The sequence below is a fragment of the Trichomycterus rosablanca genome, chromosome 13, assembly GCF_030014385.1.
Source record: "Trichomycterus rosablanca isolate fTriRos1 chromosome 13, fTriRos1.hap1, whole genome shotgun sequence".
Classification (NCBI taxonomy): Eukaryota; Metazoa; Chordata; class Actinopteri; order Siluriformes; family Trichomycteridae; genus Trichomycterus; species Trichomycterus rosablanca.
In genome coordinates, this window is record NC_086000.1 from 36315581 (window position 1) to 36338414 (window position 22834).

Below are 22834 nucleotides of genomic sequence, written 5' to 3' on the forward strand. Positions count from 1 at the left end.
CAGAGTTTGATCGAGGTCTTCACCAACATCTCCATCAAAGCACAGCAGGAGAACAGGAATCCAGCCGTGTGGATCCGCTCCACCTCTAATGATCAGAATCTAAACTCCAGCTCGGTTTCTCCCGCCGGCTATAAAAATTCTACGATTCTGAGAGCTCAGAGAGGAACCGACTTACTCGAACGGCTTTATACAGAAGCTTCCACTCGACGTAGAGACGCTCAAACTTGGTCCTGTTGGTGGAACTGGACGAGACCAGAGTCTCCAGAGCTGTGATGTGAGCTTCACAGTCCTCCAAATCTTTTTTAATGACCTGAACAGAAAAAAAACACACATTTGAAAGGACTCTGGCCTTCAGATCTTCAAAACAGTGTGTGTGTGTGTAGAGTGTATGTGTAGTTTCAAGTTTTTCTGTTTATGTTGTTGAGTGTGTGTGTAGTTGTGTGTATTTTTAGGTGTGTGTAGTTGAGTGTGTGTGTAGTTGTGTGTATTTCCGAGTGTATGTGTGTGTAGTTGAGTGTATTTTTGTGTGTGTGCACCCACATTTCCAGGTGTGTGTAGCTGAGTGTATGTGAAGTTCCATGTGTGAGTATGTGTGTAGTTGTGAGTGTGTGTAGTTAAATGTATTTTTATGTATGTGTAGTTAAGTTTGTGTGTAGTTAAGTGTGTGTGTAGTTGGGTGTATTTTTATGTATGTGTAGTTAAGTGTGTGTGTAGTTGGATGTATTTTTATGTATGTGTAGTTAAGTGTGTGTGTAGTTGGATGTATTTTTATGTATGTGTAGTTAAGTGTGTGTGTGGTTGGATGTATTTTTATGTCTGTGTAGTTAAGTGTGTGTGTAGTTAAGTGTGTGTGTAGTTGAGTGTGTGTAGTTGGATGTATTTTTATGTGTGTGTAGTTGAGTGTGTGTGTAGTTAAGTGTGTGTGTAGTTGGATGTATTTTTATGTGTGTGTAGTTGAGTGTGTGTGTAGTTGGATGTATTTTTATGTATGTGTAGTTAAGTGTGTGTGTAGTTAAGTGTGTGTGTAGTTGGATGTATTTTTATGTGTGTGTAGTTGAGTGTGTGTGTAGTTGAGTGTGTGTGTAGTTGGATGTATTTTTATGTATGTGTAGTTAAGTGTGTGTGTGTAGTTAAGTGTGTGTGTAGTTGGATGTATTTTTATGTATGTGTAGTTAAGTGTGTGTGTAGTTGAGTGTGTGTGTAGTTGGATGTATTTTTATGTATGTGTAGTTAAGTGTGTGTGTAGTTGAGTGTGTGTGTAGTTGGATGTATTTTTATGTATGTGTAGTTAAGTGTGTGTGTAGTTGAGTGTGTGTGTAGTTGGATGTATTTTTATGTATGTGTAGTTAAGTGTGTGTGTAGTTAAGTGTGTGTGTAGTTGGATGTATTTTTATGTATGTGTAGTTAAGTGTGTGTGTAGTTAAGTGTGTGTGTAGTTGGATGTATTTTTATGTATGTGTAGTTAAGTGTGTGTGTAGTTAAGTGTGTGTGTAGTTGGATGTATTTTTATGTATGTGTAGTTAAGTGTGTGTGTAGTTAAGTGTGTGTGTAGTTGGATGTATTTTTATGTATGTGTAGTTAAGTGTGTGTGTAGTTGAGTGTGTGTGTAGTTGGATGTATTTTTATGTATGTGTAGTTAAGTGTGTGTGTAGTTAAGTGTGTGTGTAGTTGGATGTATTTTTATGTATGTGTAGTTAAGTGTGTGTGTAGTTGAGTGTGTGTGTAGTTGGATGTATTTTTATGTATGTGTAGTTAAGTGTGTGTGTAGTTAAGTGTGTGTGTAGTTGGATGTATTTTTATGTATGTGTAGTTAAGTGTGTGTGTAGTTGGATAAATTTTTATTAGGGCTGTCGTTAATCGCCCTAATTATAGTCGCTGTCCGATGAAAAACTACTTTTAGCGGTTTTCACTATTTTTACGTGTGTTTATGAAAAGATGAATGAAATCACGCAAGCTTTGTAACGAGTATCTCCATTGGCTGCTAGACCTGTCCATCAAAATCACATATCTCCTCCTCCTCCTCCTCCCCCTCCGGTAAGAAGTGAAACTCTGTGTGATGTTTCATCTCTACAGTTTATTCAGGTTTTTCTATCACATGGTTATAAACATGATTTATATTTGTGATGTTTGTAGTTTTTTAAAAACACATTTGTATCTGATATTTATATGGACTATTTATATGGACTAAGCGTTTACATGGACTGTTTTAATTAACACTTTTTTTATATAGCTACAGTGATAGATAATGTCTGCTAACTTGACTGTTTCAGGTATTTATAGATGTTTAAATGGTAATGTAGAACAGTATTTCCCAGTCTTGTTTCTGCACAAACACAGTATTAAAAGGTTTTCTTAATAGATCTATGAAATAATCGTGTGTTGTGATGCTTTATTGATGCCTAATATTACATCAAAATATTTTGAAAAGCATGATTTCTGAGTTAGCCAGAAAACTTAAGCACAGAGTCAAGGATTGTTCAATATGAATTTATTTTTTCTCTTTTGTCTTTTGGTTCTGTATGCCAGGAAATACTCCAAAGTAGCCATGCATATTTTATTGTTTAAAATAATGTCATCAGGGACTGCTGGCCCTCAGGCACTTTCACATTATTAAATCTGGCCCTCCTCGAGTTTGGACACCACTGGTATAAACGCTTTAACACAGTTAACGATGTGGGTCTACATGATGTTATACGAGATGCACAGGGGCGTAAAGTGTCAGGGTTATGAACAGGAAAAGATCTTCACTTTTGTCAGATAATGTGCTTTCTAAAATGAATTTAGACTGAATAATTTTATCATATTTTATGAATGTTTTTATTGGTAAACATGTTCTTGCAATAAAAATGTGCATAACTGTTCAAATTTTGCTTAATTATTAGTTTGTGATTAATTGAGATTAATCGCGATTAATTTTGTTCTTTAATCGCGATAATAATAAAAAAATCGCGTGACAGCCCTAATTTTTATGTATGTGTAGTTAAGTGTGTGTGTAGTTAAGTGTGTGTGTAGTTGTGGGTATTTCCATGTATGTGTGTGTAGTTGAGTGTGTGTGTGTAGTTAAGTGTGTGTGTGTAGTTGTGGGTATTTCCATGTATGTGTGTGTAGTTGAGTGTGTGTGTATAGTTGTGGGTATTTCCATGTATGTGTGTGTAGTTGAGTGTGTGTGTGTAGTTAAGTGTGTGTGTAGTTGTGGGTATTTCCATGTATGTGTGTGTAGTTGAGTGTGTGTGTGTAGTTAAGTGTGTGTAGTTGTGGGTATTTCCATGTATGTGTGTGTAGTTGAGTGTGTGTGTGTAGTTGTGGGTATTTCCATGTATGTGTGTGTAGTTGAGTGTGTGTGTGTAGTTAAGTGTGTGTGTAGTTGTGGGTATTTCCATGTATGTGTGTGTAGTTAAGTGTGTGTGTAGTTGTGGGTATTTCCATGTATGTGTGTGTAGTTGAGTGTGTGTGTGTAGTTAAGTGTGTGTGTGTAGTTGTGGGTATTTCCATGTATGTGTGTGTAGTTGTATCTTCAAAACAGCATGGAAGAATAAAATAAAAAATTATGAGATGAATAATATTAATAAAAAAAATTATTACGCATTAATACCAGCTGCATCCTGCTGTGCTTAATTAATCCCAGATTAGCTGTTTAGCCTTTAGCATTAGCATAATGCTCACCTTCAGTTGATCAGCCTGGCTCTTCTTGGCGAGGATATCGGGCTGGAGTCCTGTAGCAGCCAGAAATCTCTCCTGTATGGACAGCAGCTTGTTCTGAATGAAGTCGTACGCATCACCGAAATCTTTCGTCCTCGATATTAATCCCTAAAAACAAACAAAAAAACGTGTTTCTACAGATCTGATCGTCAGTATCATTATCAGTGTGATAGATAAAACTATAAAAAAAAACCTGTAACTGTTTTTTAAAATTATTGTGTGTTTGTTTCATTTTTTTGCATTTGTGTGAGTGTGTGTATGTGTAGTTATGTGTGTGTGTGTGTGTGTGTGTGTGTGTGTGTGTGTGTATGTGTAGTTATGTGTATTTCTGTGTGTGGTTGAGCGTTTGTTTCTAATTGTGTGTGTGTGTACCTGAGTGTATTTCTGTGTGTGTGTGTGTGTGTGTGTGTAAATGTGTAGTTGAGTGTATTTCTGTGTGTGTAGTTGAGTGTATTTCTGTGTGTGGTTGAGCGTGAGCGTTTGTTTCTAATTGTGTGTGTGTGTACCTGAGTGTATTTCTGTGTGTGTGTGTGTGTATATGTGTAGTTGAGTGTATTTCTGTGTGTGTAGTTGAGTGTATTTCTGTGTGTGGTTGAGCGTTTGTTTCTAATTGTGTGTGTGTGTACCTGAGTGTATTTCTGTGTGTGTGTGTGTGTATATGTGTAGTTGAGTGTATTTCTGTGTGTGTAGTTGAGTGTATTTCTGTGTGTGGTTGAGCGTGAGCGTTTGTTTCTAATTGTGTGTGTGTGTACCTAAGTGTATTTCTGTGTGTGTGTGTGTGTGTGTGTGTATATGTGTAGTTGAGTGTATTTCTGTGTGTAGTTGAGTGTATTTCTCTGTGTGTGTAGTTTAGTGTATTTCTAGTTGGGTGTGTTTATTTCTGGTTGTGTGTGTAGTTGAGTGCATTTCTGTGTGTGTAGTTGAGTGTATTTCTGTGTGTGTAGTTGAGTGTATTTCCGTGTGTAACTGAGTGTGTGTAATTCTGTGTGTGCAGTTGAGTGTATTTCTGTGTGTGTAGTTGAGTGTGTGTGTGTAGTTGTGTGTATTTCCGTGTGTGTAGTTGAATGTGTGTGTGTGGTTGTGTGTATTTTTATGTGTGTAGTTTAGTGTGTGTGGTTGTGTGTATTTTTATGTGTGTAGTTTAGTGTGTGTAGTTGTGTGTATTTCTGTGTGTGTGTAGCTGAGTGTATTTCCGTGTGTAGTTGAGTGTCTGTGGTTGGGTGTATTTCTGTGTGTAGTTGAGTGTGTGTGTAGTTGTGTGTATTTCCGTGTGTGTGTGTAGTTAAGTGTGTGTGTGTGTGTGTGTACTTGAGTGTATTTCTTTGTGTGTAGTTGTGTGTATTTCCTTTGTGTGTAGTTCAGTGTATTTCCGCGTGTGTAGTTGAGTGTATTTCTGTGTGTTGTTGTGTGTATGTAGTAGTAGTCTGTAGTATATTTATGTATTTTTGTGTGTGTAGTTAAATGTACATGTAGTTGTGTATTTCTGTGTGTGTGTAGTTGTATTTTTATGTGTGTAGTTTAGTGTGTGTGGTTGAGTGTATTTCTGTGTCTGTGTGGTTGAGTGTGTGTGTGTAGTTGTGTGTATTTTTATGTGTGTAGTTTAGTGTGTGTGTGTAGTTGGGTGTATTTCTGTGTGTGTAGTTGAGTGTGTGTGTAGTTGTGTGTATTTTTATGTGTGTAGTTTAGTGTGTGTGTGTAGTTGGGTGTATTTCTGTGTGTGTAGTTGAGTGTGTGTGTAGTTGTGTGTATTTTTATGTGTGTAGCTTAGTGTGTGTGTAGTTGAGTGTCTGTGGTTGGGTGTATTTCTGTGTGTGTAGTCGAGTGTGTGTGTAGTTGTGTGTATTTTTAATGTGTGTAGTTGAGTGTATTTCCGTGTGTGTGTGTAGTTAAGTGTGTGTGTGTGTGTACTTGAGTGTATTTCTTTGTGTGTAGTTCAGTGTATTTCCGCGTGTAGTTGAGTGTATTTCTTTGTGTGTAGTTGTGTGTATGTAGTAGTAGTAGTCTGTAGTATATTTATGTATTTTTGTGTGTGTAGTTAAATGTACGTGTAGTTGTGTGTATTTGTGTGTGTGTGTGTGTAGTCATGTGTATATGTGTGTGTGTGTAATTAAGTGTACATGTAGTTGAGTGTATGTGTAGTTGAGTGTATGTGTGTGTGTGTGTGTGCGTGTGTAGTTAAGTGTAAGTGTTGAGTGTATTGAACTGGACATTGGTGCGATGGAAGAAGATCGCCTGGTCAAAACCTGTTTCTCCAAGATCATGTGGACATCAGGGGTGTGTGCGTTATTTACTAAACTACGATCCACATCGTACCGTACAGAAGCTGAAGAACATCTGGAGGGCGTGTCTCAGTGAGCAGGAGTTGAATGATTTGAATGTACTGCTGTGGGACTGTAACTATCGGGAATGACGCTCTAACCCGACCTACAGTGGGAGGTAAGAGTCACGACGTACCTGCAGGTGATTCTTCCTCTGGAGAAGCTGGCCGTGCAGCTGCTCTCTCCTCCTCACGTCCGTACCCAGTTCCTCCAGCAGACTCTCGGCTTTCTCCTCTCCGAACAGCGCCCCCATCAGGTCGGCTTTCACCTGCAGGGCGCCGAGCCTCTCCTGCAGCTGCACACTGTGTTTCAACAGCTTCTGCTCAGAGAGAGGAACGGAGGAGTCAGCACCTCAGAATTAGGGTTCCTCAGTAGGAGCATTTTAAGGGATCTAAGAATTTAGACACGCCCTCTTCTCGGGAGTGTAGGATGATGTTACATGCATCTATATAGCGAGGTGACTAGGTTTTCAGACAGACTCAATGTCTCTGTGCCCATCAGTCCCAGTGAAACAGCCTTTGTGTACGCCAGTCCTGGTACAGGAAGGCTGGCATCTTTGCCCACTAGTCCCAACGTGCCTGGTGAGTTGGTATAACAGGTGTAGTTGTTGTGTGTAGTTGTTGTGTGTAGTTGTTCAAATTTCTGTGTGTGTGTGTGTAGTTGTTTGTATTTCCACGTGTGTGTACGTGTGTGTGTAGTTGTGTATTTTATGTGTAGTTTATAATGTGTGTGTAGTTGTTGTGTAGTTGTTCATAGTTGTGTGTAGTTGTTCATATTTCTGTGTGTGTAGTTGTTTGTATTTCCATGTGTGTGAGTGTGTATGTAGTGTGTACGTGTGTGTAGTTAAGTGTATATGCAAGTGTATTTTATGTGTAGTTCATAATGTGTGTGTAGTTGTTTGTATTTCCGTGTGTGTGTGTAGTTAAGTGTATGTGCGTGTAAGTGTAGTTGTGTGTATTTCCATGTGTGTACGTGTGTGTGTAGTTGAGTGTGTGTGTGTGTGTGTGTGTAGCTATGTGTATTTTATGTGTAGTTCATAATGTGTGTGTGTAGTTGTTTGGATTTGTGTGTGTGTGTGTGTAGTTGAATGTATAAGTTGTGTATGTGCCCATCAGTCCCAGTGAAACAGCCTTTGTGTACGCCAGTCCTGGTACCAGAAGGCTGGCATCTTTGCCCATTAGTCCCAACATGCCTGGTGACTTGGTAAAACAGGTGTAGTTGTGTGTGTAGTTGTTCATATTTCTCTGTGTGTATGTGTAGTTGTGTGTATTTCCATGTGTTTATGTGAGCGTAGTTAAGTGTGTGTGTGTGTGTGTGTAAGTGTAGTTGTGTTTTTTATGTGTAGTTCATAATGTGTGTGCCTGAGTGTGTGTGTAGTTGTTTGTATTTCCATATGTGTGTGTGTGTGTGTGTGTGTGTGTACGTGTGTGTGTGTAGTTAAGTGTGTGTGTAGTAATGTGTAGTTCATAATGTGTGTGCCTGAGTGTGTGTAGTTGTTTGTATTTCCATGTGTGTGTGTGTAGTTAAGTGTGTATTTTATGTGTAGTTTATAATGTGTGTGTGTAGTTGTTTGTATTTTTGTGTGTGTAGTTGTTCATAGTTGTGTGTAGTTGTTCATATTTCTGTGTGTGTATGTGTAGTTGTTTGTATTTCCATGTGTGTGTACGTGTGTGTAGTTAAGTGTGTGTGTGTGTGTGTTAGTGTAGTTGTGTGTATTTTATGTGTAGTTCATAATGTGTGTGCTTGAGTGTGTGTGTGTAGTTGTTTGTATTTCCATGTGTGTGTGTGTATGTGTGTGTAGTTAAGTGTGTGTGCGTGTAAGTGTAGTTATGTGTATTTTATGTGTAGTTCATAATGTGTGTGTAGTTGTTTGTATTTCCGTGTGTGTGTGTAGTTGTTTGGATTTTTGTGTGTGTGTGTGTGTAGTTGAATGTATAAGTTGTGTATGTGCCCATCAGTCCCAGTGAAACAGCCTTTGTGTACGCCAGTCCTGGTACCAGAAGGCTGGCATCTTTGCCCACTAGTCCCAACATGCCTGGTGACTTGGTAAAACAGGTGTAGTTGTTGTATGTAGTTGTTCATATTTCTCTGTGTGTATGTGTAGTTGTGTGTATTTCCATGCGTGTGTATGTGAGCATAGTTAAGTGTGTGTGTGTAGTTATGTGTATTTTATGTGTAGTTCATAATGTGTGTGTGTAGTTGTTAATTTTTCTGTGTGTGTAGTTGTTTGTATTTCCATGCGTGTGTATGTGAGCATAGTTAAGTGTGTGTGTAGTTATGTGTATTTTATATGTAGTTCATAATGTGTATGTGTAGTTGTTTGTATTTCCATGTGTGTATGTGAGCATAGTTAAGTGTGTGTGTAGTTATGTGTATTTTATGTGTAGTTCATAATGTGTATGTGTAGTTGTTTGTATTTCCATGTGTGTATGTGAGCATAGTTAAGTGTGTGTGTGTGTGTAAGTGTAGTTGTGTGTATTTTATATGTAGTTCATAATGTGTGTGCCTGAGTGTGTGTAGTTGTTTGTATTTCCATGTGTGTGTGTGTGTGTGTGTACGTGTGTGTGTAGTTAAGTGTGTGTGTGTAGTTATGTGTATTTTATGTGTAGTTCATAATGTGTGTGTGTAGTTGTTCATTTTTCTGTGTGTGTAGTTGTTTGTATTTCCATGTGTGTGTAGTTAAGTGTATATGCATGTAAGTGTAGTTGTGTGTATTTTATGTGTAGTTCATAATGTGTTTGCTTGAGTGTGTGTGTAGTTGTTTGGATTTGTGTGTGTGTGTGTGTGTGTGTGTGTGTAGTTGAATGTACGTGAAGTTGTGTATGTGCCCATCAGTCCCAGTGAAACAGCCTTTGTGTACGCCAGTCCTGGTACAGGAAGGTTGGCATCTTTGCCCATTAGTCCCAACGTGCCTGGTGAGTTGGTCAAACAGGTCTGCTGTATATGCTCACTAACGCTGAGACTTGGGGTTCGAATCTCAGTGGTGCTATCAGCGTCATTGGGCATCATTGGGCATATGCACAGTCACAGATGGCTAGTGTCCTGGTAGGGGCACCAAAACAGCCTAGTTATTGGGAGGGGCACTTGTCAGTGTGCTATGAGTGCAGGTCCTAAGCCCGGATAGAAATAGGAGGTTTACGTCAGGAAGGGTATCGGGGGTCAAAACTGTGCCAAGTCTGGTATGTGGACCAGAACTTCTGAGGTAACCCCACCAGGTAGGTCAACCACCCCGACCTCCTCAGACAGAGCCAATCATGTTTGTGTGAACACCAGCAGTAGTGCGCTAGTGTATTTCACAGCTACATCGCCCGTGTGTGTGTGTGTGTGTTTTACCTCTATGTTCTGTACCAGCACAGCGATGTGGGAGAACTCGGTCACTTCAGACGAGTTATCGAGAACCTGAGACACCATCCGACTCCACTGACTGAACCCGTGCAGAGGATCCTGCAGGAGCTGCTTCAGCGCCGTCTCGCTCTCCGAACAGAGCCGGAACGAACGGCCTTTCACGCTGAAACACACACACACACACACACGGTCCTGGGGTTAGTATAACACTCAGGTAGAAATGAACAAATCAGTGATCTATGAGTGGAGAAACGTAAATTCAGACACATATTTAGCATGATGGGATTAAAGCGAAAATTATTCTTTTAATACTGATTTTTTTAATAGTAACGATGCACCACAAGACAGTTAAAAATCGATTCACATGTGTAACGATTGAAATCGGTTTACATGCATAATGAATCGATATTCACTTTAAACAGCAGAGGGCGCTGGCGCTATAGACCACTGAAGTCGTGCGTCATTCTGTAGTCCTCGTTATGCCCATATTTGGAGACCCGGGTCGAAGTCAGATTTCCTGTAGGAAAAATGAACAGGGTTTTCAAAAAATCGACTCTAACGCATCCTGTGCTAAATAAACATGTTCAGAACCCTGTACGTTTTGTCCTGTGTACATTTTTCTCTTGTACATCACTGGATCCTCTGAATTACGAGGTTGTTAAAGGGTCGTAATACTAATAATGCTACACGAAAGCTAACGCTACTGCGCATTAATTAGACGTCACTGAACTACACCAAAGCACGGCGTACTATGGTGGTCGTATCGCTTTGTGGTTTGTCCTCCTTTTTCTACTACTACTACTAAAAATATAAACTAAAGCTTGTGAATATCACTCCACTGTTACACTGGTGAATGGAGCTGCTTCATGCGGTTATTTAAGAGGCTTCCAGTCTAGTGACGTCAATTCAGTGCACAGTAGCATTAGCTTACATGTAGCAATAGTCATATTTTGACTCTTTAACGACTCCATAATTGAGAGGATCCAGCGATAATAGACAGAAGAATCTCCATAAAACAAAACGTAACAGCTTTGGAACATTTTTTATGACTACAGGATGCGAGAGAGGCAATTTGCGAAATCTCCATTAATTTCTCCCATTCAAAATTTCTCTTAGACCCGGGTTACCAAATATGGGCATAACAACATGGCGTGGACTACAAAATGACGACACGACTTCAGTGGTCTATTCACCTTGCCTGGTTGACATTACTACAGGGTTGCCAGTTTCTGAATTTTCCAGCCAAATGTATTTATGTGAGGATACTTTCTTTTTGTAATATTTATTTATTTATTTAATGTGGGATTAGTTTTAAAATTTAATTTCAGGTTTTTTAAGAGAAATGTGCAGCATTGTTTTGCATAGTTTGTACCTACCTCAGAAATAAAATGACATTCATTATTTAGATAAAAAAAGATAAGCACAAATGCAGTATATTATTTTCTAAAGAGAAATAATAAAAGGAAACTTTGTCATAATTTCTCTCTCAATTTAATTTTGTTTAAAAACAAAATCGGGGAAAAATCGTACCGTGAACCCAGTATCAAGAATCGTATCGCATCGTGGGTAGAGTGTATCATTACGTCCCTATTTTCCACCCTCCAGATTTAGCGCATCCGATTTTTACCCAACTGCATTATGCTTCCTCTCTACTGATGCTGGCCCCCACCCCGATTCAGGAGAGCGAGACTGACACACGCCCCCTCCGACGTGTGCAGTACCCGACTGCATCCTTTCACCTGCATGAGGCGAGTTCATATGTGGATCAGCCTTGTGCATGGAGAGCCACACCCTGATCAGAATTATTCCTCGACTCAGTGCAGATGCCATAGATCAGCCAGCAGAGGTCGTAATTCGCTTAGTTATGAGGTCCCTATCTGGCTTCCACCCTGAACAAGAGCCAAACGTTGTTCACGTAGGCTCCCAGAGTTTCGAACCAAATTTATTTTGGTTTTAATGCCATGTTTATCACTTACAAGTTATGTAATGGCAAGACAGGTATTATGTTTTTATCTTGTTTTTGTATTTTAGTGCTTTATTGTAATAGGTGTTTGGCAGATTTTACAAGTTTCTCCATTTATCGGGTGTTGGTGGGTTATTCTGGTGTGGCCAATATTGCATCCTGTGTTTGTTTGACTTGGTCGTCAAACCTTTAAAAATAAAAAAAGAAAGAAAAAAGAAAATGAAAAAATAAATTACATTAAGTTATACATCGTGATTTTAGTATCTTAATTTCACATACATTTGACTCATTACACAAGGTTGTTTCTCCTTGTGCAAGGATAAGAGTGAACCACTCAGATGTGCAAACACTGAGCAACGACCACTGAGCGACTGGACGAGATGGCCAGAACAGAAAAGATCCTACTGAACCGCATTGAGTCTCATTTACATTTGCAGGATTTAGCAGACACTTGTATTCAAAGCGACTTACAATTGCGATCGAGTAAGATTTGAGCAATTGAGGGTTAAGGTCCTTACTCAGGGGTCCAACAGTGGCAACTTTGGCAGTGGTGGGGCTTGAACCAGTAACCTTTCGAGTTCTAGTCCAGTATCTTAACCCCTGAGCTACCAGTGCCCTGCACAAGTCCCGCAGAACTTGTGGAGGAGCTCAGAGGACAAGGAAGACCAAGAACGAGCTGGTTTGACATCACAGCATAGGTGGCATGATCAGAAGCTAGTCTGCTACAGGCGACACGAGACAGCGGGCACCTGTCTTGCAGCCAACCATCACAAAGCCATGACGGAACAGCTACTCAGAAACGGTCCCACCTTATAGAGAGCAGTATTGCGTAAAAAGTTACGCACTGCTATCCGTGATTCATCCACCTCTCCTGCAGACGCCTCGATCAGCCAGCAGAGGGCATAATTTACGCAGCAATACCTGTGCCTGTGTGGATGCCTGGCCAGGTCAAGAGCACAGCTGTCATTTACACTACAACAGCACATCAGACCGCCGCGCCACCCGAGCGCCCGATTGCTCAATCCATTCTAAAACGATTGTATTTTCTGCCTGTCGGTACAGGTCGACTCCTGCGACCTGCCGCTACATGCAAGCATGAATGAGCTGATGTTTTTCCAGATGTGGGTTGTTGTGTCTGTGACTTTTCACCTCTGAAATTCCTTCACGGCCGTCAGCACTTCATCAGCCAGCTCTCCGGAGTCGTAGGGGAACCTGTATAACTCCTTCAGCTGGGATTTCAGACGCTCCACCTCGGGCTCCTCGTCCATGAGAGCCGTCCGGACGCCCTGCAACGGGAAACACTGGTCAGGGGTGAGATGAGTCAGTGGTTCTCAGCCTACTGTGCATAAGTTATAGACGTGTGGCTGCGACTTATGAGACTTTCTTTACTACTGTAGAGACGTAAATACAAACCACCAGTGAATTAAACCATTACACCAGGACATGAACTGGTTTTAAAACCCACTTTGTTTAAGAGCGCATTCACACCACCTTTGCGCCGGCTGTGCCGTTGTTTCCTATGTACTGTGGCGGTGCTGCCTAGCTTGACGCTGCATTTCCCTAAACGACATTTGCCGCGCTGGGTTCATGATTTGAACATTGAACATTGACCCAGTTTGCCGCTGACCTTTTCAAAGCTCCTCCAATGAGACAGACTGTTTGATACGACGCAGTAAAAGCGACTCAGGTCGTACAAACACAGCTTAATATGAACAAACTTAACGTGCCGCTCAGGTGACGCAACGGTAAAAACACACGCTACAACCAGAGCTGGGATCTCGAATACATCATATCGAATCTCAGCTCTACCTTGCCAACGATTGGCCTGTTGTTCAGATGGGCGGGACTAAGCCGGATGGGGTCTCTCTCTGTCAGCAAGGTGCAATTACGACCTCTGCTGGCTGATTACAGGCGCATGCACAGAGATGAGAAAAGAGTGCTCTCAGGGTGTGTCTCTCCATACACAACGCTAGGTGGCACAACACTCATCAATGTGTAGGTGATAAGATGCATACGGCTTGCTGCCCACGTGTCGGAGGGGGCGTGGGTTAGCTTCGATCTCCTCGGTCAGAGCAGGGATCGGCATAGGCGGAGAGGAAGCGTGACGCAATCGGGCAATTGGACGCGTTAAAGAGGGAGAAAATGCATTAAAAAAATTTTTTTTTTTAACTTAACGTGATTTATTGTAGTAAAACAGCGAGTGAGGAATGTGATTAGTGGAGGAGCTTATGAGCAGTAATAATGAAGAGAAGTTTAGTGCTCCTGTCTGCTTCTTTTACTACATTAAACCACGTTAAGCTTTATTCTGAACCAGAAGCGTTTTAGACTCTGGGAGAAGCTGATTCTGATTCTCACAATTTCTCAGAAGCTCGAGCTGTAACACAAGTTTAAAAGTGAAACAGTGAGGAGAATCCAGATAAGGGTCACACAATAAAGCCCTGGATTATCTTTCAGAGCACTTGTGTCCTTCTCGCTCACTACAGTCCTCTGGTGGCAGACAATGGGTGTGTTCGAAAACCTAGTGAGCTGCCTTGCTGTCTTACTGTCTACACAGGCGGCTGCCTCAGTAGAGAGGATTCTAATAAGTCATTGACTTATAAGGCAGGTTATTCGAACGCGCTACTTAGACAGTGATAACATGCCACTCAAACCAATGGGATGGGATGGCACAACCCACTAGCATGTCAACTAACGTCTCCCTCCGTGTACCGAAAACAGTTACATTCACTGACATGCCCGAATTTACAAATAAACGACACTCGTGCAAGTTTATACAAGTTAAATATCAATAATAACTTATTTACGTTTGAAAATGAGTGAGAAAAGTAAGTTGTGCACCGCTAAGGCAGCATCAGATGCTCCCTCGTTCTTGAGTCAAAATAACTTTGAAATGTTAAGATGCCTCAGTAGTGAGGATATTAAGGCATCTAGGATTTCGAACAGCCTCCTTCTCGGGAGTGCACATAGGATGGCGTAAAATACGTCTATGTAAAGAGATCACTAGGTTTTCTAACACACCCGGGATTTCTGTCCTTCCTCTGCTGTATCACGACCCTGAGATTGTGAAAGATTCTAAATAAATAAAACATTATTATTATTATTATTATTATTATCATCAAAAACTAATTCTTCTAAACTGCGAGTGCTAGCTTAAGCAGCTGAGGTACTGGACTAGTAATCGGAAGGTGGCTGGTTCAAACACTGTTGGCCTGGATCTCACTGTTGGACCCCTGAGCAAGACCCTTAACTTAAAATCTTCTTAAAGAATTTTATTTAAAAAGCAGGTCTAAAGTTTGAAGGTCTAAGCTCGCAAGTTTGAATCTACACGGACGATGATTGTCTAACGTCTGCTGGGTGGGTCGTTATTGCGGCCTCTGCTGGCCGATGGAGGCGCTGCACAGAGACGGTGAATACTGGGGAGCAGTGCGTGACTCTCTGTACGCTATACTGATCTCTGTGTTAACCCACCTCGGGCAACTGGGGAACCGGATATGACTAGATTGGAGAAAAAGGAAGAAAATGATGAAATGGAATTTAAAAACAGATTTAAAACCAGCAATTTTGAACTTTAGCTTCGAAGTTCGAATCCCAGGCGGTGCTATCAACCAGGCCGGGCACCCAAACAAGCACAGTGTTGTACAAGCGGAATGAGAACTGAGACCGAGAGGGTTAAGTGTGTTCCGCTAAGCAGCTGCGCTTCATCGTGGTTTCACTTTCATACAGTCAGTCAATGAAAAAATCGTTTACTATTATTAGTTATAATCCGCTGCCACGCCCACTCCACTTTCCACTCATTCTACACGACAAAACCCTGCTGCTCTTTATAAACCTGCAGCGGTACCTCGTCCCTCCCCGGGGAGGAATTCACCCCGAAGCTTCTTGTGTACGCTGTAATAACCACCAGAGAAACATCTGAAGTATCTGAGAAATGTCCCAGACTGAAACCGAAGACGACGGTCACGCTCCAGGCTCATCGTGCGGTTCTCCCGAAAACACAAACCAAATGATGGGTTTGACATTTAACACACACTACATAACCAAAAGTATGCGGACGTCTCTCCCAGTGATTATGTTCAGGTGTTTTTGTAACATCCTTTACTAAACCACATATAAAACTATGTACAGTCAAGCCGGAAAGTCTGCACACCCCTGTCACCTTCTCCACGTTTTATTACGTTACAGACTCATTCCCAAACGTACCTGCCTATATAAGGTCCCACAGCTGACAGTGCATATCAGAGCAAACTCCAAGCCATGGGGTCAAAGGAATTATCTGCAGACCTTAGAAACAGGATTGTGTTGAGGCATAGATCTGGAGAAGGGTACAGAAACATTGCTGCAGCTTTTCACGTCCCAAAGAGCACACTGGCCTCCATCATTCATAAATGGATGAAGTCTGGAACCACCAAAAACCTTCCTAGACCTGGCCGCCCGGCCAAACTGAGCGATCAGGGAAGACGGGCCTTGGTCAGGGAGGTGAGCAGGAACCAGAGCAGGTCACTCTGACAGAGCTCCAGCTTATCCTTGTGGAGATGGGAGAACCTATCAGAAGATCAACCATCCAGGCAGCACTCCACAAGACGGAAGCCACGCCTTAGTAAAAGGCACACGACAGCCCATCTGGAATTTGCCAAAAGGCACTTGAAGGACTCTCAAACCATGAGAAACAAGATTCGCTGGTCTGATGAAACCAAAATTGAACTTTTTGGCCTGAATACCAAGCGTCACGTCTAGAGGAAACCAGACACCGCTCATCACCTGGCTAATGCCATCCCTACAGTGAAGCATGGCGGTGGCAGCATCATGATGTGGGTATGTTTTTCAGCAGCTGGACCAGGCCGACTAGTCCTGATAGAGGGAAAGATGAATGCAGCTAAGTACACAGAGATCCTTGAAGAAAACTTTCAACATAACAAAGTTTTGTTATGTTGAACAAAACTTTGTTCAGAGAACAAAGCCACGCCCTTGTTCTCTGAAGCCAAGAGAACAAGGGCGTGGCTTCAGAGAAAGTCTGTGAACGTCCTTGAGTGGCCCAGCCAGAGCCCATATCTTAATCCAATCGAACATCTGTGGAAGGAGCTGAAAAGGGCCGTGTACCGACGCTCGTCATCCAACCTGACAGAGCTGGCAAGGATATGCCAAGAGGAACGGGCAAAAATGTCCAGAAACAAGTGTGCCAAAAAAGAACTCAATCTATTATAGAATGAGTCTGTAATGTAATCAAACGTGAAGCTGGGTCAGCGGATGCTGAGGAACGTAACGCGCAGACGTCACCAACTTTCTGCAGAGTCGATCGCTACAGACCTCCAAACTTCATGTGGCCTTCAGATCAGCTGAAGAACAGTGTGTAGAGCTTCATGGAACGGGTTTCCATGGCCGAGCAGCTGCATCCAAGCTGAGGTCCTGTGAAAGCCTTCATGACCGTGTTACCTGCTCGCTCTCCCTTTTACTTATGCCATGCCAGATTCTACAGCTACTCCATTTTCTGTGGTTTTACCCTGAGGTGGTTCTGACGGAAACCCGTTTACACACCCAAGGTTGAATCCTGCCCTCGAGACTGCGGTGCCAGCAATGCTGCTCCTGCTAGACGTGACGGGAACCTGCCATGTTTGCAACCTTTAGTTTAAATGTGTATCTAATTGTGTATGTTTGGTTTGTGTAAATCTAATTCATTCAGATTATTCTCCAAGCCACCTGAGGAGGATGGGGGTCCCTGCTGAGTCTGGTTCCTCTCAAGGTTTCTTCCTGTATTTTTAAGGGGGTTTTTCCTGCCACTGTCGCCCTCGGCTTGCTCAACAGGGGTTTTTGGTCTGTTGGTCCTGGATTCTGAAAAAGTTGCTTTGAGACGACGTCTAGCGTAAAAAGCACTATACAAATAAAATTGACTTGACTTTATCAAGTGCCAGACTGGTCTGCGGGTGGATGCTGGTTTGAATCTCAGCTCCGTTCTACAGAACTAAAAACAGAACCAAAGCTGGACTAACCGTGTAGATCTTCCACTGAGCCACCACGTTCTCCTCGTTCCTGTCTCCATCCTTACTCTCCAGCTTCTGGCTCAGCTCCTGCACCAGCGCACGGAGACGCCCGATGCCCCCCGCCAGTTCCTCTCGCCGGGCATCGTACTGGCACCGAGCGTCCAGGGAGCTCTTCAGGTCGTCGTGGCTCTCCGCCAGGGTCAGTCTCAGTCTCTGCCAGGCCGTCCTCAGCTCCTCGACCTCCAGCCTGATCTGCTCAGCTCCCGCCGGGGACGTGTTGGTCTTTACAGCCTGGGACACGCCCTCAATGAAGCGTAACGTCTCTTCTTCACGGGCCACGCTGGCATCCAGTTCCTGCCAGGGGAACGAGTGCTGCAGATTAGTGAATATAGATCTGTGTTCCATTCCACAGGGTCCCTAATCATGTGATCCTGGACCGCTCCACCTGGGAATCGAACCCAGAACCTTCGTGCCACCCACCGAGCCATCATACCGCCCGGGCCTGTGTTTGACTGGTTATCATCACAGAGGTGGAGACTGTGACCTGATTGGTTAGGGATGCTGAGATGGGGACTGTGACCTGATTGGTTGAGGATGCTGAGGTGGAGACTGTGACCTGATTGGTTAGATATACTGAGGTGGGTACTGTGGCCTGATTGGTTAGGGATGCTGAGGTGACGACTGTGACCTGTTTGGTTAAGGATGCTGAGGCCTGATTGGTTAAGGATGCTGAGGCCTGATTGGTTTAGGATGCTGAGGCGAGGACTGTGACCTGATTGGTTAGGGATGCTGAAGTGAGGACTGTGACCTGATTGGTTAGGGATGCTGAGATGGGGACTGTGACCTGATTGGTTAGGGATGCTGAGGTGGGACTGTGACCTGATTGGTTAGATATACTGAGGTGGGTACTGTGGCCTGATTGGTTAGGGATGCTGAGATGGGGACTGTGACCTGATTGGTTGAGGATGCTGAGATGGGGACTGTGACCTGATTGGTTAGGGATGCTGAGATGGGGACTGTGACCTGATTGGTTGAGGATGCTGAGATGGGGACTGTGACCTGATTGGTTAGGGATGCTGAGATGGGGACTGTGACCTGATTGGTTAGGGATGCTGAGGTGGGACTGTGACCTGATTGGTTAGATATACTGAGGTGGGTACTGTGGCCTGATTGGTTAAGGATGCTGAGGCCTGATTGGTTAAGGATGCTGAGGCCTGATTGGTTAAGGATGCTGAGGCCTGATTGGTTAAGGATGCTGAGGCCTGATTGGTTAAGGATGCTGAGGTAAGGACTGTGACCTGATTGGTTGAGGATGCTGAGGTGAGAACTGTGACCTGATTGGTTAGTGTCAGGAGGTAGGTACTGTGGCCTGATTGGTTAGGGATGCTGAAGTGAGGACTGTGACCTGATTGGTTAGCTTCACTGAGGTGGGAATTTGTTCGCGACCCTGCAGCCAAAACTTGCCCAGCAAGGTGTCATGTAACCAGCAGATACTGCCAGAGTGCACAAGGTAATTAGATATATCCAAATCAAAACAAAGCAAAAACGGGGGGATACAAGGGACGAAGAAATGTACCTCTGCCCTCGTCCCATCAAACATCTGGACTACTGTACCTCCAGGGCTTGCAGTCGAGTCTCAGAAATCTCCTCCAGCTCGTTGAAGCGGCTCACTTCTTCTGTTTTGGACACCAACCACTTGTGGAAGTCTTGAACGTGGCTTTGGTACTGCTGGTGCTCCTCTGCAACCTTCTGCACCAGAGCTAACATCTCCTGCAGGTCAGTAACATCAACACATGAACTGGAAACGTCAAGAGAAAAACTGAAACTATCTGATCAATTGGAATTCCAATTAATCCTAAAGCTGTCCAGTGGGGTTGAGGTCAGGGCTCTGTCCAGGCCAATGGACTTCCTTCACACCAACATTGTCAAACCATGTTTTTATGGATCAAGCTTTTATCTTGGAACAGGACGCATATATTTATATATTTACATTATATATAACTGACTATACACCTGATTGCAATCAGCGTGGTTAAAACACTTGAACTTAATAAAAATGGGTGTCCATTTATTTTTTGGCTATATAGTACAAAGCAGTATATGGCCAAGAAAAGTAGTGACATTAAAGCTGCCATTCTTATATACAGGAAAAAACATTCCACCATTAAGCTTTTTTTTCCAGGTAACACTATCCACACTGTGAAATATGGTGGTGGTAGCCATATAAATCATATAAATCCACTCTCCTTTGTCCAGAAAGCTGGAGAAGCCCACTTAACGTCCTGATGGGGGCGCTCAAATGGCACCGCAGTCTTATACGCTAGCAAGAACGATCTTGTGTTGGCGACTCTGGGTTAGCGGTGCAGTCGGGCGCTCGACAGCCATGACTGGCTGTGTCTAAGGGAGCACAAGCCTCAATGTCGCTGCAACAGTGACCCCTACTGTCCGGTTAAGACGCAGGCGAGAGTGTTCATCCGTACACAATAAAGCTTTGCGTAAGAATCTACCGCTAGCCTGGTGGGTTTACACGTGGCGGAGGAAGCGTGCTAGTCTGTAGAGGCGAAATACGATCGGGTAATTGGATACGACTAAACTGGGAGGAATATACGTTAAAAATAAATAAGCTAAAGTGCTGTTTTTGATCTGTTCCTCTGTCTGAGAGTCTAACTAAGAAAACTGCAGGTCTTGTGCAAAATGCGCATTAGATTAGTACCGTCATGTCAAAACCGGATTTGAATTCTAACATGATCTGGAGCTGTACCTCGGCCCTGGAGCGGACGCCGCTGTAGGCCTCGCTCAGCGCGTTCTGGGCGCGCTCGTCCACGCTGGGGTCCTGCGTGCGGTTGAAGAGCGTGGACGCCTCGTCCAGCAGCCTCTCCAGCAGAGGCTCCTGAGCCCTGACGTCGCTGCAGATCACCCGGCGATGCTCCACCTGCCACAGCTTCTCCCTCAGGTCCAACTGCAGCTCCAGCTGAGGCTCCACCGACCGCTGGACCCTCACCAACCAGATTCCAAACTCCTCGTGGGCCTTCAGGTACTCGCTCCAGTGCAGCCACACCCACTCGATACGGCTGCGGAAGAAACGGCAGAGATTAAAACTGTGTGAAAAGCAGTAGGTGGCCAAAAGTATGTGGACACCCTTCATTATTTTTAAGTTTTTAAGCCACATCCATTGCTAACAGTTGTATTAAAATATCTTCATCAATTACATCGATTACTTTATCAAGGTCAGGGTTGTGGCAGGTCTGGTCAAGCCAGGAATATCCTGGACAGGGCGCCAATTCATCGCAGGACCTTTACAACTCCCCCTCCATTTAGATATAGCCAATCATGACTGAGTAGATGCCTGACCAGCTGATAGCACTGCTGAGATTCAAACCTCAGGTTCGATTCTCAGTGGCGGTGGGCTGGCATAATAGACCGCTGTGCCATCAGAGTGGCTAAAATCAAATATTGACGGGTGTCCACATACTTTTGGCTATTTAGTGTGTTTTTATTAGTCTCAACTCCATTAAAGAAATTTGGAATAAACTGGATAAACGTGGCTTCAATATGTTTGACTGGATTTAAACTGGAGTTTTGGAACAGGGTGCCCAACAAGTACCTGTGGCAGTGGACGATGTAGGTGGACGTCTCCTCCCACATGGCCTTCAGTTCTTTCAGCTTGGAGTGGGTCTGGTTCTTCAGCTCCTCGTCTCCGTTCTTCAGCAGGGCGTCGGCGACCGCCAGCACCACGTCAATTTTCATCCTGCCCTCCTGAGCGGACTCGTGGATTTTCTTTGGGGCGAAAAGCATCGAGACGATCGTTTAACCAGAGGTGGAAAGAGCACTAAAATATTGTACTCAAGTAAAAGTACTATTGCTTTAATGAATTTTCACTTAAGTACGAGTAAAATTACTAGTCTCAAACTCTATTCAAGTAAAAAGTAAAAAGTAACTCATTTAAAATGTACTCAGAGTAAACGTTACTTTTTTAACAGGAGATGGTGACAAGTGGATATAAATCTCACAATAGTTGTTTTTTATTCAAATATAATAGAAAAAAACATGTTGATACAACATTTAAAACATTTAGGGATGTGTAATGTGTCATTTTAGTACAGACCATCCCATAAACCTTTTCAAACTGCATAACCACAAGTGATGGGTCGTTCGTAAACGATCCGATTCTATTGAACGGCTCTTTAAAATGAACGAAAGGAACCGAGTCAGTAGCGCCTCTCGCTGCCTGAACAAACCAATGAGCCATTTTTTTTGAACGGCTCTTTAAAAGGAACCGACCCAAAAGATCCGACTTCCCATCGCAGAATTTACTGCAGCAGTTTCCCAGACGAGATTTCTTTTTAGCGTTTTTATTTACTCAGTAACGGATGTTATTTAAAATGTAGCGCATTACAATTCTTAATATAAAACATACTTAAGTAAAAGTAAAATTACAGGTTGTAAAATCTACTTTAAAAAGTACAAGTACACAAAAAAACTACTCAATTACAGTAACGCGAGTAAATGTAACTCGTTACTTTCACTGATGTCAGTAACCCGTAAAACCGTTAATCTGACCACATTTTTCAGTAACAAGTAATCTAACGCGTTACTATTTCCAATCCAGTAATCAGATTAAAGTTACTTATCCAAGTTACTGTGCGTTACTATTTTTGTCATTTTCCTTAGTAAAAAGATATATTTTTGCTTTCTTCTTGTGTCTCGGGGAGTGACGTCTGGCCTATGCGACAATTAAGTCACGAGCTGCGTCCGAAATCGCATACTTACAGAGTACGTACTAGATTGGAGGATGTATGCACTACTCGGCCGGTAAAAAAGTACATACTTTCAGTACAGAAGTGTGCAGTATGCACACAGCACCGCTACATACTACATCCGCCATCTTACCAAGGTCAAGTGATGACGTGGGGACGTGATGACGTAATATAACCATAGTTACAGACTCATTACAAACACCACTATTATTTATTTATTATTTATTCGTCTTTAAAAAATTTTTATTTATTTATCTTACTTACACTTGTGAACAGAGGACTCTATCTTTCTTGTTTCTTATTATTTTATTTTTTATAAAAACAATTATTTATGTTAAGTTAATCCAAGAGAAACTGTCTTTATTTTATTTTTTTTAGTTTTTTTTCCAGGAAATAGTTTTTCAGTTCAACTTTAAATGTCAGGAGATACACTGTTACTGTTAAAAATGCACTTCCAATAAAGTGAGTATTGGCAAAACTGGTTGTCATTTTTATGTTGAGGCGGCGGGGGGTGTTGTCGGCAGCTGCTGAATGTAACTAATAAAGTAATCAATAAAGTTGTTTTTAACTAAGTTACTTTTTAAAGGAGTAATCAGTATCAGAAATCAGATTACTTTTTCAAGGTAACTATGCCATCACTGGTTACTTTCCACCTCTGCGTTTAACGTACACAAAAGTATCACTGAGCACATGCCGACACGATGCCACCCCGGGACACGATGTATCGGTCGTATCTGATGGCAAAGCGTTTGTCTTGCGCCTGTGTGGCGCTCGGGT

General features: G+C 42.7%; 1 protein-coding gene across 2 annotated transcripts in view; it reads right to left on the reverse strand.

Annotated features, from left to right (window-relative positions):
• syne3 (spectrin repeat containing, nuclear envelope family member 3) overlaps positions 1–22834 on the reverse strand; it is a 54899-nt gene that overhangs the window by 21708 nt on the left and 10357 nt on the right. For both annotated transcript variants that reach the window (XM_063007431.1, XM_063007432.1), the window contains exons 3-11: positions 20905–21077; positions 20062–20371; positions 18915–19070; positions 17310–17654; positions 12475–12611; positions 9351–9525; positions 6154–6336; positions 3664–3807; positions 176–310 (exon numbers count right to left, since the gene is read on the reverse strand). In XM_063007431.1, coding sequence (XP_062863501.1) covers positions 176–310; positions 3664–3807; positions 6154–6336; positions 9351–9525; positions 12475–12611; positions 17310–17654; positions 18915–19070; positions 20062–20371; positions 20905–21077 — 1758 coding nt within the window. The remainder of the gene's footprint in view (positions 1–175; positions 311–3663; positions 3808–6153; positions 6337–9350; positions 9526–12474; positions 12612–17309; positions 17655–18914; positions 19071–20061; positions 20372–20904; positions 21078–22834) is intronic.